A 19,322-nucleotide genomic window follows, 5' to 3' on the forward strand; every position below is an offset into this window, starting at 1 on the left:
CACTCGAAGTAACCATTCCTGCCCCCTGAGCCATCCAAGTCTCTGTAATGACCACAACATCATAGTTCCAGGTGCTGATCCACGCCCTATGCTCATCTGCTTTGTTCATTATACTCCTTACATTAAAACAGACACATCTCAAACCATCGGTCTGAGTGCTTCCCTTCTCTATCACCTACCTGTCCTCCCTCTCACACTGTCTCCAAGCTTTCTACTTGCCAGGATGTTGGTCCCCCTGGGATTCAAGTGCAACCTGTCCTTTTTATACAGGTCACTCCTGCCCCAAAAGAGGTCCCAATGATCCAGAGATCTGAATCCCTGCCCCCTGCTCCAATCCCTCAGCCACACATTTATCCTCCACCTCACTCTATTCCTATACGCACTGTCGCGTGGCACAGGCAGTAATCCCGAGATTACTATCTTTGTGGTCCTGCTTTTCAACTTCCTTCCTAACTCCCTGTCATCTGCTTTCAGGACCTCTTCCCTTTTCCTGTCTATGTTGTTGGTACCAATATGTACCACTGAATAATATCAAAAATATCTTTCCAATATTTTTTCAAAAGCGGACATGACCAAAACATATGAGTTAAAGACGCGATTTCCAATTGACATCTGTCACAAATAGGGTTTATATAAGAATAAAAATGAGCTAATTTATCCTTGGACATGTGGGCCCTATGTACAACCTTAAATTGTATTAATGAATGTTTGGCACATATAGATGATGTATTAACTAATTGAAGAATTCTATCCCAATTCTCAATAGGAATAATAAGATTAAGCTCTCTTTCCCAATCATTTTTGGTCTTATCAAGGGGCACTGAACGTATCTTCATAATTATATTATAAAGTTTTGATATAAGCCCTTTTTGAAAAGGGTTTAATTCAAACAAACTCTCCAAAATATCTGAAGACACAAAATTTGGAAACGTAGGAAGTACCGTACTTAAAAAATGCCTAACCTGTAAGTATCTAAAAAAATGAAATCACTTTCTGACACCGAGCGCAGAAAATCGGCCTCGCCCACATACTTCCTGTCTGTATTCATTTGATGTTTTGAGCTTTGCAAAATGTTGTTTTTGCTCCATAGTTAATATTTTATTTTGTGATGTCCTGTCGGCTGGGCCCTAAATAAATAAATGTTCACGTCTTCATAATTAAGTTTGAATGGATGCAGCAGTTTGCCACCTAACCATGCATGTAAAATAAAAATTGCAACTCATGCTTGTGGCATTTATAAAGTTAAGTTAGGACAGAGAATGAACACTTTGGAGGAATGCTGATGTAATGTTTTTGACATGAGATGTAATAGTTGGAGCATGAAAGTGTGCTTCACTTATTATGCAGCTTTTGCTGCATCTAAAATTGGATGACCTGCACTTACATAAGCAGAAGGAGTTAAGAAATGTTCTATTTTTTATAAACTAGAGAAAATCAGAAGATGCTGGAAATCTGAGCAACACACAAAATGCTGGAGGAACTCAGCAGGTCAATGGAAAAAAAGTTCAGTTGATGTTTCGGGCCAAAGCTGAGGAGCAGATTTAAAAGGTGGGGGGTGGGGGGAGAGAAACACAAGGTGATAGGTGAAACCTGGAGGGAGAATGATGAAGTAAAGAGCTGGGAAGTTAATTAATGAAAGAGACAGAAGGCCATGGAAGAAAGAAAAAGGGTGAAGCACTGGAAGGAGGCAGTGGGCGGGCAAGCAGATGAGCTGAGAGGGAAATGGAGAAGGGGGGGTTGGTTGGAGGGCATTACTGGTAGTTAGAGGAAATCAATGTTCATGCCATCAGGTTGGAGGCTACCCAAACAGAATACAACCTAAATGTGCCCTCATCACAACAGTGGAGCAGGCCATGGATGGACATATTGGAATGGGAAGTGGAAGTAAAATGGGTGGCCACTGGGAGGTCCTGCTTTTTCTGGCGGACGGAGCATAGATATTCGACGAAGCTTGTCTCCCAATCTATGTCGGATCTTACTGATATACTGGAGGCTACACCAGGAGCATTGAACACAGTAAATGACCCCAATAGACTCCTAGGTGAAGTGTTGCCTCACATGGAAGGACAGTTTTGGAGGCTGGTGGGGTAGTAGGTGAGGACAAGAAGAATCCTGTCCTGGTAGGGTTTCAGGAGGATGGGGTAAGAGCAGACGTGCGTGAAATGGAAGAGATGCGGTTGAGGGCAGTGTTGGTGGAAGAAGAGAAGTCCCTTTCTTTGAAAAAGGAGGACATCTCCCTTGTTCGAGAATGAAAAGCCTCATCCTGAGATCAGATGCAGCGGAGATGGAGGAATTGAGAAAAGAGGGTGGCATTTTTACAAGTAGTAGGGTGGGAGGAGGTGTCATCTAGGTAGCTGTGAGAGTCCATGAGTTTGTAATAGACATCGGTGGATAAGCTGTCTCCAGAGATAAAGACAGTGAGATTGAGAAAAGGAAGGGATGTGTCAGAAATGGACCAGGTGAATTTGAGGGTCGGATGGAAGTTGGAGGTAAAGTGGATGAAGTCGACAAGTTCAGCATGGGTTCAGGAAGCAGCACCAATGCAGTCGTCGTTGTTGTAGTGTAGGAAACGTGCAGGATGGCCACCAGTGTAGGCTTGGAACATAGACTGTTCCACGTAGCCAATAATCAGGCAGTCATAGCTGGGACCCATGCGAGTGTTCATGGCTACCCCTTTTGTTTGAAGGAATTGAGAGTGAGGACAAGTTCCTCTAGGCGGAGGGGAGTGGTGGTGGAAGGGAACTGGTTGGGTCTGGTGTCCAGAAAAAAACGAAGAGCTTTGAGGCCTTCCTGATGGGAGATGGAGATGTATAGGGACTGGATATCCATAGTTAAAATGAAATGATGGGATGGGGGGCCAGGGAACTTGAAATCCTTGAAAAGATCAAGAACATGTAAGGTGTCACAGATGTAGGTAGGTAGGGACTGAACTAGGGAGGATAAAACAGAGTCGAGGTATACAGATATGAGTTCAGTGGGGTAGGAACAAATTGAAACAATGGGTCTACTTGGACAAGTGGGTTTGTGGATCTTGTGTAGGAGGGAGAAACAGGAGGTGCGGGGTGCAGGAACTATGAGGTTGGTGGTGGTGGATGGGAGATCCCCAGTTTTTATAATCCACTTTGTTAACCAAGGTGGCACAGGAACTAAAATTTACTGCCTTTTTTCATAATGGCAACAGTGGCTCAGTGCCAAGACATTATTTATCTACTTTAGCTAGATAAAGTTGACTAAACAGTTGACTATTGCCAAATCATTTGAAGAATCGCTAAGGTGCTGAGTAGATCTTGTGTGCTTAGTGACTATATCTAAAAAGTATTCTGGATGCTTGTGTTGCAAATATGACTTGATTCAAGTTTCACTAAGGTTTTTATTGAATGTCAGTGGAACATTGTACCTTTCTTGTGTATTAAACACAAGATATTATTTTGTATTTGCCTTTTTTTTTCTCCTCCATCTATAATCCACAAAAGTAATTGGTCCTCCTTAGATGCAAAAACTAGTATAGACTGTGGAAAGTCCTAAGGCTTGATTGCATAGCATTGTGACTGTAATTCTGACCCTTGCAATATTGAGTGTTAAAATCCTGTCAATATACATCTACAGGATATTTATAAAAAGCTTAAACATTGCCCTTGGCTTATATTGTATCTTTCTTTTAAAAAATGTTGTAGATGCAGTACCATAAAAAAAACATACTTATTGCAACATAAAATCTGTTCACTGATGACCTCTCCAATAATTCAGTAGTTAAAGAACTGCAGCTGCACACAATGTTTTAGTAACAAGTTGTTGAATAACCTAGCTGAAATTTATATTTTGTTAATAATGTTTTAAATTTAATTTTCTTAGATGCATACCATTTCTGGAGGCTCTAACTGGCATTAACAATTTCCTTATTAGAACTAATTCAGATATAGATCAGAATTTATAACCACAAACGGAAAGGGGAAGGAAGAGAGAAATTGAATAAGCTGAGCTGTTTGACAAAACTTTACTGTCAATAAACTGTCACTGAATAAGTTTAACAAATTATCTGATACTACTCATACTGCACTGAAATGGGTTCATACTGCATTATATCTACATCTCAGCCTGTACATGATTGTATGACTACTCGTGTTTGCAATGCCAAATTTGAATAAGCACAGTGGTCATTCCAGCAAATCGGCTGAACTCTAACCTAATCCCAAGCACTTTCTCTCTAGTAATCTTGTCTGTACCTAATTCTATTCCCTGAGACCTCTGGCTATCAGGTATGTTGCTAATGTCTTCCACTGTGAAGACTGATGCAAAATACTCATTTAGTTATCTGTTATCTTGCTAAGCATGATAACTATTATCTTGCTAAGCAGCCTCATGTGTGGCATCTTGTCAAAGGCCAAATGAAAATCCAAGTACGCCACATCTGCTGGATCTCCTTTGTCTAACCTGCTTGTAATTTCCTCAAAGAATTGCAGTAGGTTAGTCAGGCAGGATTTTCCTTTCAGGAAACTATGCTGGCTTTGGCCTATGTGCTGTTCTTGGACTATAGTTCAGCATTCAACACCATAATTCCCTCCAGGCTCGACAAGAAGCTCGGAGACCTCAGCCTTCACCCTGCCTTGTGTAGCTGGATCCTGGACTTCCTTTCAGATCACTGACAGGTGGTAAGAGTGGGCTTCCTCACCTCTGCCCCTCAACACAGGTGCCCCTCAGTGTTTTGTCCTAAGCCCCCTCCTTTACTCTCTGTATACCCATGACTATGTCGCCACACACAGTTCCAATCTGCTAATTAAATTTGCTGATGATTCTACATTGATTGGACTAATCTCAAATAATAGTGAGGCAGCCTACAGAGAAGAAGTCATCACCCTGACACCGTGGTGTCAAGAAAACAACCTCTCCCTCGATGCCGCAAAAATAAAGGAGCTGGTTGTGGATTACAGGAGGAATGGAGACAGGCTAACCCCTATTGACATCAATGGATCTGGGGTTGAGAGAGTGAACAAGTTTAAATTCCTTGGCATACACATCATCGAGGATCTCGCGTGGTCTGTACATACCAGCTCTGTGGTGAAAACAGCACAACAGCACTTCATTCACCTCAGACGGTTGAAAAAGTTTGGTATGGGCCCCCAAATCCGAAGCACTTTCTACAGGGGCACAATTGACTGGCTGCATCACTGCCTGGTATGGGAACTGTACTTCCCTCAATCGCAGAGAGTGGTGCGGACAGCCCAGCGCATCTGTGGATGTGAACTTCCCACTATTCAGGACATTTACAAAGACAGGTGTGTAAAAAGGGCCCAAAGGATCATTGGGAACCTGAGTCACTACAACCACACACTGTTTCATCTGGGAAACAGTACCTCAGCATAAAAGCCAGGAGCAGCAGGCTCCAGGACAGCTTCTTCAACCAAGCCATCAGACTGATTAATTCACACTGGTACAATTGTATTCCTGTGTTATGTTGACTGTCCTGTTGTATATGCTATTTATTACATAGAAAACCTACAGCACAATACAGGCCCTTCAGCCCACAAAGCTGTGCTGAACATGTCCTTACCTTAGAAATTGCCTTGGGTTACCCATAGCCCTCTATTTTGCTAAGCTCCATGTACTTATCCAAAAGTCTCTTAAAAGACCCTATTGTATCCGCCTCCACCACCGTTGCCGGCAGCCCATTCCATGCACTCACCACTCTCTGCGTTTTTAAAAAAAAATACTACTTACCCCTGACATCTCCTCTGTACCTACTTCCAAGCACCTTAAAACTGTGCTCTCTCGTGCTCGTCATTCCAGCCCTGGGAAAAAGCCTCTGACTATCCACACAATTAATACCTCTCATTATCTTGTACACCTCTATCAGGTCACCTCTCATTCTCTGTCGCTTCAAGGAGAAAAGTCCCAGTTCACTCAACCTATTCTCATAAGGCATGCTCCCCAATCCAGCCAACATCCTTGTAAATCTCCTCTGCACCCTTTCTATGGTTTCCACGTCCTTCCTGTGGTGAGGTGACCAGAACTGAGCACAGTACTCCAAGTGGGGTCTGACCAGGGTCCTATATAGCTGTAACATTACCTCTCGGCTCCTAAACTCAATCCCACGATTGATGAAGGCCAATGCACCATATGCTTTCTTAACTACAGAGTCAACCTGCGCAGCAGCTTTGAGTGCCCTATGGACTCGGACCCCAAGATCCCTCTGATCCTCCACACTGCCAAGAGTCTTACCATTAAAACTATATTGACTTTAGGAAGGCAAGAGCTCCCGAATAAATCCCACTATTCATAAATGGTGAAGTAATGGAAAGGGTCTCCAGTTTCATGTTTTTGAGGGTGAACATCACCAAGTTCTCTTGGTCTGTCAGCACAATCTTGATAGTAGGGAAGGGACGACAACAACAACAACTATACTACCTGAGGTGCTTACGGAGAGCTAATCTGCCCCCAAAATTGCTGTGCAACTTTTATCAATGTATGATATAGAGCATACTGACATAGGGAATGACAGTGTGGTACTCTAGCTGCAGCAAGACAGACTACAAAGTACTCCAGTGGGTTATTAGGATGGCTCAGCATTTCACTGGGACTCAACTGCCAGACCTGGAGACAATCTACAACTCTCAATGCTATGGCATGTTCGTAAGATCATTAAAGACACATCCTATCCTAGATACTGTTTGTTCAATCCCCTGCCAACTGGTAGGAGATACTTGGTTAAGATGTTTGTGTACAACTGAAAAACAGCTTCTTCTCGACTGCTGTTGTGCAGCTAAACAATAATGCTGCACCTCAGCTTGCCAATGGCCTTTTGAGTGTTATGGCCTATTGAAGTCACCTGTTGCATGTAAATGTGGGAATTTTTAAAAATTAAGCGGTATCGCGTGCATTGTAAATATCTGTTTTGCATGGACTGGAGTAGCACCACAATTTCATTGTCTTGACCAATGACAATAAAGTTTTGTTTTATTTTATGGTACCATAGTTGGCAAGTTTGATGCTTCTTTTAGATATTTTACAGATTTCAATTCCTTTTGCCTGGGGTCAGGGTTTTGATCCTTATGCTGAATGAGATTAATTGATGATGCAAATCCAAACTCGACCATTAAATCGACCATTACACTTGGAGTACTATGCTCAGTTCTGGTCACCTCACTACAGGAAGGATGTGGAAGCCATAGAAAGGGTGCAGAGGAGATTTACAAGGATGTTGGCCGGATTGGGGAGCATGCCTTATGAGAATAGTTTGAGTGAACTGGGCCTTTTCTCCTTGACCATTAAATCAACCATTAAAAAATCTGGTTTGTAAATTTTAGAAAAACAGCAAAATAGATTTGCCAGTGACACCACCTAGATGTTCTACTCATTATAACATACTTACTTGCAGCATTTTTTAAAATTATACTGCTTTTAATTTATTCAGACTAACCAATGGAAGAAGGGTAAGAGTATCATAAACAAAAGTTTTGAGAATGTTTTTGTACATCAATGAGGGGAAATCTTGTAGAGGTATACTAAATTATGAGGGACATAGGATGAATGCATGCACGCTTTTTCTTCCTCAGGTTGAGTGAGACTAGAACTAGATCTCATAGACTTAAAATGAAAGGTAAAATATTTAAGGGGAATCTGAGGGGAAATTTCTTCACTCAGAGAATGGTGCAAGTTTGGAATGAGCTGCCAGCAGGAGTGGTAGATACAGGTTCAGATGTAACATTTAAGAGAAGTTTGGATAGGTACATGGATGAGAAGTGTTTGGAGGGATATGACAGCCCTGCTTCTACATTGTAGTACTGTGCTGCCTTTATGGCAGTTATTTAGTTTATAATATTTTCGCTTAGTAATTCGTGTGTTAGCATTTTTTAGTTAAAGTTAGGATTGTTTAAGTAAATTCGTTGTCTGTAATATATCGCGGCATGCGATGACGTCACATCCGGTTTCACCGCGTCCTGTGGGAAAATACCGGTTTGGGAAAGACGGGAAGGTGGGGGCCACACATGTGCCAGTCCAGCGCAAGTAAGGTTGTCTTCTACGCACCAGAAACATAGTGAAAGCAATGCTGTAAGTCATGAGATAATCGATATGTTGAATTAAAATGTTAACGCCGATTCTGTTAAAAGTAACGACGGTCGATAAGGTTTATGTTTTCGTTAGTTAAAGAGTTGGGATAGTTTGTGTTGAAGTGTATTTAAAGCAGTCAATGGCGTAGATAGATTCTGACTGTATGCTGCACTTTAATGTAATGTAGTTGTTGTAGTTTTACCTTTGCAAGTATTCACGATGTAAATGTGATATCTAGAAGGAAACAAACACTGTACCAATCTTGTATTGTTTTATCAACAGTTTTCACCATACGTTAATGTGGAAGAGTGAACAGTAAATGGTTAATCTTACTGCGACCTTGTTTTCATTGACTACGGTTTACCTCGGCGTTTAACTCGGGTTCCGTTACACCCGAGCGAGAACGCTACAAGTACTCTATGACACAAACAAATGAAACCATTATTTTGCCATATTAGTAAAAGTAATTTGGTTAGTTTGTTTGTTTCATTATTTTGTTTCTGGTTTCACACAAGTGAGTAATATTTTGTTTCACACTGTAAAACAGTGATTCTAAGCAACAGGGAAGGGGTTTTGAGTTTTCTTCTGAACAAGAAAGATGTAAACAGTAACGTAGTTGTCAATAGATTGATCTCACTGAGGCAGATAGGGCTGACTCATGATGGTTGTTGGAGCATTGAGTGGAGAGTGTGTGCCATTTTGCTTTCTTTGGAAACTATAGGTTTTCCTACAGTTCTCAGTGAGAATCGTATGTGATTCATTGATTCTCATTGTTGAGTGAAAACATCTACTTTTTAAAGTTTTTCAGTGGAACAAAATAATGGGGTAGAACTTCCATTTTCAGTTGGAGGATATCAGGCCACATCTGAAGACTAAAGTTCCACTTGGACTCTTTAGTTTTAGTTGGAAATACATTTTGAACATAAAGCAATAATAAACAATATCCAACCTGCAAGTCACGTCCAACATTCTGGATGGTTCTTCTGGCCAGCCTCAGTATACATTGAAAGTCCATCTCTACCCAAGTTCATTGTTGGTGAGAATTCCTCCACCTTCTCCATTTTCCAAAGAGATGGGACAGTCCTGACTTCACAATTATATAATTCAGGTATTTATTGATCAAGTGTATTTTTCTTTGGACTCTGATATCTTCAGCCAACTTGTTAATTAACTATTCTGTTAATTTTACTCAAGTAGTTGACACAAACCGTTTTCTGGCTTTGGGTTTGTCTCATTGTAACAGAAGGATTGTCTCTAGATGAAACTAAAGTGCTCAATGTCATGATAGTTCAAGAAACAACTTCCACTAGTGATTTCATTGATATTTTTAAAGCACCCTATTTCAATGGTAACTGCTGACACCTGAGTCATTGTAACAGATGTCAGATGTGAGCTATGGGCATTAAAATTGATAACCCAGACTTGTTTTCCTTACTCAGCTGGTTAAGCTACATCCCAGACTTTGAGTATCTACAAATGTTTCTAACATTCATAAATACTGAAAATAATATGTAAGATATTCTCAAATTGAAATCTACAAGAAACCTACCTAATATTGAAAGACCCAGATAGTCTGGACAGGCGTTGAATGTTTCCAATAGTGGGAGAGTCTAGGCCACAAATAGAAGGACATCTCTTTAGAACAGAGATGAAGAAATTTCTTTAATCAGAGGGTAGTGAATTGACATGGCTGTAGAGGCCAGGTCATTGGGTATTTTTGAAAATGGAGGTTGATAGGTACTTAATTAGAAAGGGCATCAAAGGTTAGTGGGGAGAAGGCAGGAGAATAGAGTTCATAGGGAAAATAAATCAGTCATGATCAAATGAAGCAGACTCGATGAGCTGAATGGCCAAATTCTGCTCCTATGACTAATAGTCTGTGGTCTTGTATTTTTCAAAGCAAGTGACAATAAAAGCCTAAAACGTTAAAACCAGAGAAATTACAGAAAAGCAATTAAATATATGTAGCTTAATTGAAATCAAAATATAAACTACTTCCCCTTTTGGAGGTGTTACTCTCCAGTGAAGTGTAAATGGAACTGCTGAGCTTGCACTGGTTCAGTGCCCAGTTTTCCTCACATAAATGCTGAAAACATGAACAAAGTCACTCTTGTGCCATTGGGCTCCATGAACATTTATGTTGTGCAATTGGACCTCAGAAATGATTCAGTCTGGCCCTTGCTGCAAATAAAAACTTCAGTGTAATTAGCTTATTGCTTCAGATGAATAAATAATGAAAAAAAGGACATCCTGCTTGCATCAAATACCTACACTATTCCTATTGTCATGGGTTAGTTGGAGACCAGTGCGTTAATTCTGGACATTATTCTGGGTCACTTTGGATACCTAATTACCATTGTATCTCATCAGAATTTAATGATATTGCAGTAACTAGCATTGTGCCTCTCTTTATGCACAAAGAATGCAACCCTTTATATGTAACTTTCTTTTCTTTTCCAGAAATCCAAGAATATGCCCGGGAGATAGGAATTGACCCTGACAATGAACCGGAATTAATGTGGTTAGCCAGGGAGGGCATTGTGGCACCTTTACCCCAGGAGTGGAAACCTTGGTAAGGTGGCAGTAGATTTTTACTGTTTGCAATATAATTTCAGTAATGATTCATATGAAGTTTGAATACTTTTGCTTTATTAGTCCTTGCTAACTTATAGGAAGGCATTAGAGCTGTGCAAGCAAGTATTCCAGCATCTGCAGTTGCTTTCCTTGGTATGACCCAGTCTTAAGATCAATCTTCATTTATAGGCCACTACTTCATCATCGTTATTATTATTATTATTATTATTATAAATGTAGAACATTAACTTACCCATTCAGCCCAACAAGCCCACACTGCTGATGTGACCAATTAACCTACACATCTGTATGTCTTTAGACTGTGGGAAGAAACTGGAGGAAACCGATATACTTGCAGGAGCAATATACAAACTCCTGACAGGGCAGCAGTGAAATTGAACCCGGGTAGCTGGTATTGTAATAGCGTTATGTTAACCATTCCGCTATCATGTTGCTCCTTTACCCTGTGTAGATCACTTGAATATTACTGAGAATAGGTTGTGAAGTTTGATTTGTATCCCTGTCAAGATTAAGGAGGTTGAGTTTGAGGTGTTAAAATAGCGAAGGAGCATATAAGGATCAGTGCATTCAAACCATCTGGGATGAAGATGTAGCTAGCCCATCAATAGTGATTACAAGAAATGTTCCAGATCGTAAGATTGCGGAAATGTAGATCCCTCTATTCAGCCGCCACCTAACCGCTTACAGGTTGTTGAGTCAATTGGAATTTACAAGGTGGAGATCAATAGGTTTTAGTTGCAAAGATACAACGGCAAGTTAATTGAATTGAAGAACATACCAGCCATGTTCTGATTGAATAGCACACCAGATCCAAGGGTCTCACACCTGTTACTGTACAAGCACTACCCTTATTCACTCTTGTGAAACCATTATTTTAGTCTGCCATAGCTTATTCTTCCTTTATTTCCACTTACTCTGGTAACCTGTTGCATAAACTGCATGAAAAAGTTTTTCCTCGGGCCCCTTTTAAATCTTTCTCCTCTCACCCTAAATCCTCTCACCCCATGGATTTGGCCCTCATTTTTCAAGGAATAAAGACCTAACCTGGCCAACTTCTCCTTATAACTTAGACCCTCTACTCCTGGCAAAATCCTCACAAATCTTTTCTGCACCATTTTCAGCTTACCCACATATTTTCTATAGTGGAATAACCAAAACTCTACACAATATTTCAAATGTGGCCTCACCAATGACTTGTACGACTGCAGCATAATGTCCCAACTCATATACTCAGTGCCTTGTCTCTGAACACCAAAGAGTGTCCTAGCTTAATTAAACAGTATTCCAGATGAATTTTTGAATCATTGTGATTTAAAAATTTATCTTGTTCATCCAACATTAACTTTGCTGTTCTATTAAAAATTATTGGATGCAGTGAACTGTGCTGAAATCACAACTTGAATTTTGTTTCATGCTTTAAAGTAACTATTGTGGATCTCCAATTATTTTTATACTTTTTTTATTGGATCCTAACTAAAGTTTGCAACTTGCAAAATTGCACAAAGACAGCTCCATTGAAAATAAAAAGGGAGAGCTGCAGGGAAAGGAGAGGCAACCAAGTGAAAATGGTGCAACAGTAAGAATTTGACAGTGTTTCCAAATTGGGTGTGAATGCACTTTGTATTTGACTGAAGAAAAAACAAAGTTCTATGGACCTATTTTATAATGTCTATATTTTAACAAGTTAATTTAAAAAATGCATATTACCTGGAAAAAAAAAAGGTGAACCAAATTCTGGTGGCCCTGGGTTCGCTTGGCAGAAAAATATAAACAGCTGCTGCGTGATGATTAAATGCCAGGCAGCACACAGGAGCAATTTATTCTTTTGAACAATTTGGGCTACCAACATTTATTACTTAATTATGGGATTCTGTGCAGAGAAGGCAGTGTTTGTTTAATCATAACTGCACCGTTTCAAAGTTGAGTGGAGTCTACATAAAAACAGTTTTAATAAGGTCATATTCTACTTAAAGAATATTTTATGTAGAATGTGGTAGTTTTATAATAATGAATTGATCTTCAGTGACAATCCATTAAAGTTTGATCTATAATTTAAATTTCATTTGTGAATTAACTTTGCAAAGTTGTATTTTCAATTAAACTAAATTTTTAATGAATTATCATTAAAGATGCAATTCTCTATCATCCTTTGTCAGGGAACAGCAACAAACTGGTTGACCAGTCAATCTTAAGAACTATAGTCATGGTGCTTCTCTTTGTTGTGCTGGCTCTCAGCATTTTTTTTCAATGTTCAGATCAAGACACTCCCAATGGACAACTGGTACTCAGAAGCAAGTGCAAACAGAGTTACACATTTCAGCTTTTGGTCTCTCCATTTTTCTTTATGTGGAGTTCATCTTACTATCAAGCAATACCTTTCACTGCAGAAATATGTACCACTTTTTCCCCCTTTTCAGTAGTTATTATCTTTGTAGCAGCTAGTCCTGAAGAAGGGTTTTGGCTGGAAATGCTGGCTGTTTCATCCTTTCCATAGATGCTACCTAATCTTCTGAGTTCAAAGTTTCAAGGGTTCATTTATTATCAATGCATGTGTCCATTTACAACTCTGAAATTTGTCTTCTCCAGATAGCCACGAAACAAAGAAAGACATGCAAGTCGTTCAGAGAGAAACATCGTCCACCCCACCCCTGCACAAAAAAGAACAGCAACCCTCAACCCCCCCCACACAAAATGGAAAACGAACATCAACCCCTAAAAACAACCCTTCCCCTGCACAAAAAAACTGACAGAACACAACAGAACATCAACACTCAAACACCCTCCCCTTGCACAACAAAACAGAAAAGGAATGGGTGATATAACAACCATAAGTCTGAAAAAGTCCACAGTGCAGAAATGCAATAGTCCAATCCATCAGTGCAGAACCACAATACCATCCTCCAATATCACCGACATTCATCGAAAGAGAGGGACACCACATGAGGAGAGAAACCTACCCACCTGCCACAGCAAGGCGCACAGCGATTGGCTGCTCACAGACTCCTTCTCGGCAGTGTTCAGAAGGAAGGCAGTCTGTGATGAACTCTCACTGGCCTTCCACATCCACCTTGAAGTCTCAATCTTCCTTGATGCTTTAATTGAAAAATGGAATCGAACATTGGCTCGCGCCCTGTCTCGAAGTTTCTTCATATTGAGGCCGTCCAAGTACGTGCTCACTTCCCAGAATCTTCTCAGAGACAGCTGGATCACTCAATTGATCGCCAAACTATAAATCACAGGCTCTAACAGACCTTGAAACACATTTAAGGTGAAAAACAGACATAAAGGAAGTAAAAAAAAAGTAAAAAATGTTATTTTCGTGAACTATATAGATGTCGACCCGAGGGAGCGTTGTATGCTGGCATTATCTTCACCAGAGTTCCTCTAGCATTCTGTGTGTGTTCCTCTAGATTTCCAGCGTCTGCAAAATCCCTTGTGTTATTATGTCTGTGTTGATCTTTGAAGCAATTCTTATAACTCTGAAGGTTTTATATCCTCTTTTACCTTTGCCTCGTTCATCTTTGACTCTAGAATTTTGTTTTTACTTAGAATCTAGCAACTATAGATGGAATAGCCATTACTTATACTAATTGCATTCATTATTACAGCTCTTCTCTTTTCAGGAATTAACTTGAATTTGTCTGGTCCTTCATTAAATCCCCAGTTCCATTATATGAATCTGAGGGAATTATACCTGTTTTATGTACATATTAAGGTGCCCTTTAGATCCTTCCTAAAATGATATTCCCAGAACTAAATATTCTGAATGACATCATCTAACAGGTTATAGACAATTTGTATTTAATCACTTCCTTTAACATTTGCAGAACACCCCATATTTCTGAGGTACACTTTTAAAGCAATTTGATATTGATCTTGAGTTATTGGTGCAGATGACCAAAAGATTGTTCAGTTGAGTGAGTTTTGAGAGTATCATGAAATAGACAAGAGATTTGGTAGGGAAGACAGATTTAAGGATGAAAATACAGGTTTCCCCTGCTATCCGAAGGTACAGCGTTCCTGTGAAACCATTTGTAAGCCGAAATGTCGTAAAGTGAAGAAGCAATTATCATTAATTTATATGGGAAAATTTTTGAGCGTTCCCAGACCCAAAAAATAACTTACTAAATCAAACCAAATAACACATAAAACCTAAAATAACACTAACATGCAGTAAAAGCAGGAATGATATGATAAATATACAGCCTATATAAAGTAGAAATATTGTATGTCCAGTGTAGTTTCACTTATCAAAATCAGGAAGACAGCGAGCCAAAATCGATTTGGAGAAAAAAAATCGGCACATACACACCTACGCACGTATGTGTGTACTCATGTACACGCACGCGCACACAACTGCCTGCACAAGGCTTCACAGTCATGGTAGTCTTTCTCGGGGTAAACACACGTATAAAGTGGGCGTCTTTTTCTTGTAAAAGCGAAAATCCTCTTTGGTTAGTGAAAACAGGTACTAATGTAGGTCTTTCGTAACAGCGAGCTGTCGTAAAGCGAACGTTCAACGTACGGGGACCACCTGTATAGATGGGACAGGCCTAGGAGAGTTAAAGAGAAATGTAAAGAAGGTAGAAAACATGGATATACACTCAGTGGCTACTTTATTCGGAACTTCCTGTACCCAATAAAGTGGTCACTGATTATATGTTCATGATCTGCTGCTGGTAGCCCATGCACTTCAAGATTTGATGTGTTGTGTATACAGACATGCTCTTTTGCACACCACAGTTGTAATTCATGGTTATTTGAGTTACTGTCGCCTTCCTGTCAGCTTGAACCAGTTTGGCCGTTCTCTTCTGACCTCTCTCATTAACGAGGCTTGTTTATTTACAGAACTGCTGCTCCCTGGATATATTTGTTTTTCATATAATTCGCTTTAAACTCTAGAGACTGCTGTGCGTGAAAATCCCAGAAGTCAGTAGTTTCTGAGATACTCAAACCACCCTGTCTGGCACCAACAATCACATTTCTTCCACATTCTGAACAACAGCTGAACTTCTTGAGCATGTCTGCACGCTTTATACATTGAGTTGCTGCTACGTGATTAGCTGATTAGATATTTGCATTAACAAGCCGGTGTACGGGTGTACCAAAAAAAAGTGGCCACTCAGTGCAGAAGTAGATATCCATTTCTCTAATTATACTGTATTTTATTAAAATAAAACCAGGGAAAGCACCAAAAGCATAAACAAATGCATTCAGCTGAGTCTTATCCTTTCAGTTTTAGTGATCTACACTAATCCTATTTCATTGTACTTATCCTCATGTCGTCTTAGGCTGTTCCTTCCAAATGCACATTGATTAGTTTCCCTCTGCACATCTTCCAAATAGTTGTATTGCTTTTATATTCGGCTACTGTAGCCGAAAGTCAAAATCTTTTCAGGCTTATTCACTTTCCTATATGCAATCACCTTCCAGTCTGAATATCTGGAGCTCCCAATCAATCTGTTTCCTTTATTAAGAAGTTTCCCATTTTCTATGTTTTTCTGCCTGTCTTTTAAACTCTCTATCCCCTCCCTATCTGGCTACATCTGCCCATCATTCCTCTCTTACCCAATTCCATTTTTCACCTATCAGCCCCCATTCCATCCCTTGCTCTCATCTCTTTATAATTGACTATCCTACTTCTCTTCTCTAGGTTCTAATGCTGGGTCCTAACCTGAAATGTTAACCATTGGGCTTCAAGCAGTTTTTTTTGCTCCAGTTTTTAGCAGCTGCAGTCACCAATCATATGGTCATCTGCATAAAATCTTTGTCCTAGAACCTGAAAATGTGGCTGATTTGATTGTAATCTCAACTCTTGCTTTCCTGTCTACCCGTGGAAACCTTTCAGCTCCTTGGTTATCAAGAGTTTTTAATTCTGCCTTAAAATATTCAAACGATCTTTCCTCTGTTCTTTGAGATAGAGTTCCAAAAATTCACAGCCTTCTACCCTCTCTGCAAAATAAAAGCCTCATCTCTAATTTAAACAGTAACCATTAGTTCCAGGCTTGTACAAACAGAGATTTCCTTTGTTCATCCATCCTCAGGATTAATCGATGAATTCAGGAACACTCTGCCCAGCTCCCTGTTCTCCATAAGGACCACAGTGGTTCAAGAAGCCAGCTCAAACCATGTCATTGGGGAAAATTAAAGGATATTAAATATTGATCCTGTCAGCAACACACTCAAATGGACAAAAAATAAATTGGTGATCAAGTTCCTTGTTCCTCACACTGAAGACTCCTTAAATGCTTTGCTTAGAAATTCACTCCTGTTTGATGATACTAAAGCTTCCAAGTAGAACTGAATTTCATTGGCAGACCAGAGTGTGCTGCTGATTCTGTGCAACGCATTTGGTTTTGCTGATCGGGAATACATTTTTGGCATGTATGTTTGCCTCAGAAACTTTGGGTGTGTTATACTGGTTAGATCTCATGAAAGATGGGACAGCAGGGTAGCCTAATGGTTTACAATAATTTACAGTACAGCCGACCTGGGTTCAGTTCCCACTGCTGGCTATAAGGAGTTTGTATGTTCTCCCCGTGACTGTGTGGGTTTCCTCCAGGTGCTCCAGTTTCCTCCCACAGTCCAAAGACCTACCGGTTGATAGGTTAATTGGTCATTATAAATTGACCCATGATTAGGCTAGGATTAAATTGGGGATTGCTGGGTGGTACAGCTCGAAGTGCTGGAAGGGCCTTTTCTGTGCATATCTCAATAAATAAATTAAACACGCTTTTAGTGACTTTTACGTTAGACATGTATACATGTTCAAGCGACTGGTCACTTGGTCATGTGAATGGTTTTGTCAACTTTTTTAAGGAAACAAAACCACAGTAATATTTTATTTTTAGTTTGTCCTTCCTGTGTTCTACTAAGTTTTTTTTTCTGTTGGTAAGACAGTAATTTACTTTAGATTCTTGTGTTCTTGATTGTTTCTTTTAACTGCAACTGTTTAAAGAAATATATGATGTAGACGTAATTTGTGTAGGAGAATAAGTGATTTGGATTTAATAATTGCAGTGATGTTTTGCTGTTTATCCTTCTGCAATATTTTTATCTGGGTCATATATGTAATTTGAAATGTAAATCGGCAGTTCAAGGCATAACACTAATTCCATCTTCTCAAAGCTAATTTGTACAAAGGTTTTTACTTTAACTTTGGCCCAATAATAGGGGTAAAATCATTGTGAGGAAAAAATGCCTCTCTCTTACCCTCTCAGGACAAAACTGCTCTGGGTAATCTATAACAGTGTCATTACTTTCACAGTTTCATTTTATTTATGTAGAAAAAATTTATCTTGTACCATTTCTGATTTAAGACATGGGACCAAAATTAGGGCATTCTATCCATTGAGTCTGCTCCACTATTCCATCATGGCTGATTTATTATCCCTTTCAACCCCATTTTCCTGCCTGTTGCCTGTAATCTTTGACACCCTGATTAATCAGGACCCTATCAATTTCCACTTTAAATATACCCAAATGACTCGGCCTTCACAGTCACCTGTGGGAATGAATTTCACAGATTAGCTATCCTCTAGCTAAAGAAATTCCTCTTCATCTCTATTCTTGAGGGACATCCCTGTATTCTGAGGCTATTCCCTCTGGTCCTGGACTCCCCCACTATAGGGAAGGTTTTATCCGTGATCTGCACAGCAACTGTATAGGACACTGCCAAATTCGAGTAGAGTATAATCAGTTTCACTTTTTTTTTAGCAAGTGTGTATTGTTAACACCTCACTTCCCAGATCAATAATATGCTGACATATTGAAAACCTTTGGAAACCACTGTCAATATAGCATCAGGTTCAGACTCTGAACACAGCTTTCCCATATTTTCCCAATAAATCAGTCTCTATTGTGCTACACCCTTTACAAAGTTCCATAGAGTTATGTTCTACAAAGCATGCAGAACACAATCAGACTTCCAAATACAAGCTTTGAAACCAAGCTTTGTCAGTAATAAACAGAAAATGTTGGAAAAACTCAGCAGGTCAGGTAAGATCTGTGAAGAGAGGAACGAAGTTAATTTCTGAAGTAAATAATCTTTTATCACTTCTGATGAAAGGTCATCAACCCGGAATATTAACGATCACTTTCACAGTACTTTGTTTTTGTACTTCTTTTTATCAGAGATTATCTGTACATTTTACAGTTGTGTAGGATCAGAAGTGAGATTTATATTGAGCTTTGGGATACGATTTGGAATGTATATTTTTAAAGGAGTGTTTTACTTTTCTCGAGGTAGTCAAGATGTCACGGGTGATGTCTATTACTTTAATTTTGTATCGGGCCAATCTACCTGGGACCATCCATGCGATGAGCAATACAGAAAGCTGGTTTCTATGGAACGTGAAAAGCAGCACGCTCTAGGTGGAAGCAAAAAGAAAGAAAAGAGAAAGAAGAAAGAGAAAAAAGGGAAAAAAGAGAAAGATGCACTTAAATCTGCAGTAAGTTTAATTCTTGAAGCAAAATCCAAAGCTATTAGAATCCTATCTTTTGTCTTGATATTTTTTTCAAGCTTACTTTTCATCTCTGAGGCACCAATTCTTTATGGATATCAGCTTAGTTCTGCTGGTTGTCTTCTTGAATAAATGCACACAGATTTCAAATTGAACAAGAGCAAGTTATTTACCAGGTTCTTATGTCATCCACCATTCAGGCTCATTGAGTCTTATTTT

General features: G+C 39.6%; 1 protein-coding gene across 9 annotated transcripts in view; it reads left to right on the forward strand.

Annotated features, from left to right (window-relative positions):
* The window catches only part of LOC140716930 (centrosomal protein of 164 kDa-like), a 265,508-nt gene that overhangs the window by 36,788 nt on the left and 209,398 nt on the right, over window positions 1–19,322 (forward strand). For 7 of the 9 annotated variants that reach the window (XR_012096388.1, XM_073030055.1, XM_073030054.1 and 4 more), the window contains 2 exons: window positions 10,507–10,618; window positions 18,890–19,091. Coding sequence is in view for 7 of the 9 variants with exons in the window: in XM_073030055.1 (XP_072886156.1) it covers window positions 10,507–10,618; window positions 18,890–19,091 (314 nt within the window). In the remaining 2 variants the exon portion in view is untranslated. Of the gene's footprint in view, window positions 1–10,506; window positions 10,619–18,885; window positions 19,092–19,322 lie in introns of those variants that run through there. The other 2 variants (XM_073030061.1, XM_073030062.1) reach the window with 2 other exon arrangements.

This window comes from Hemitrygon akajei, chromosome 26 (assembly GCF_048418815.1).
Source record: "Hemitrygon akajei chromosome 26, sHemAka1.3, whole genome shotgun sequence".
Lineage (NCBI taxonomy): Eukaryota > Metazoa > Chordata > Chondrichthyes > Myliobatiformes > Dasyatidae > Hemitrygon > Hemitrygon akajei.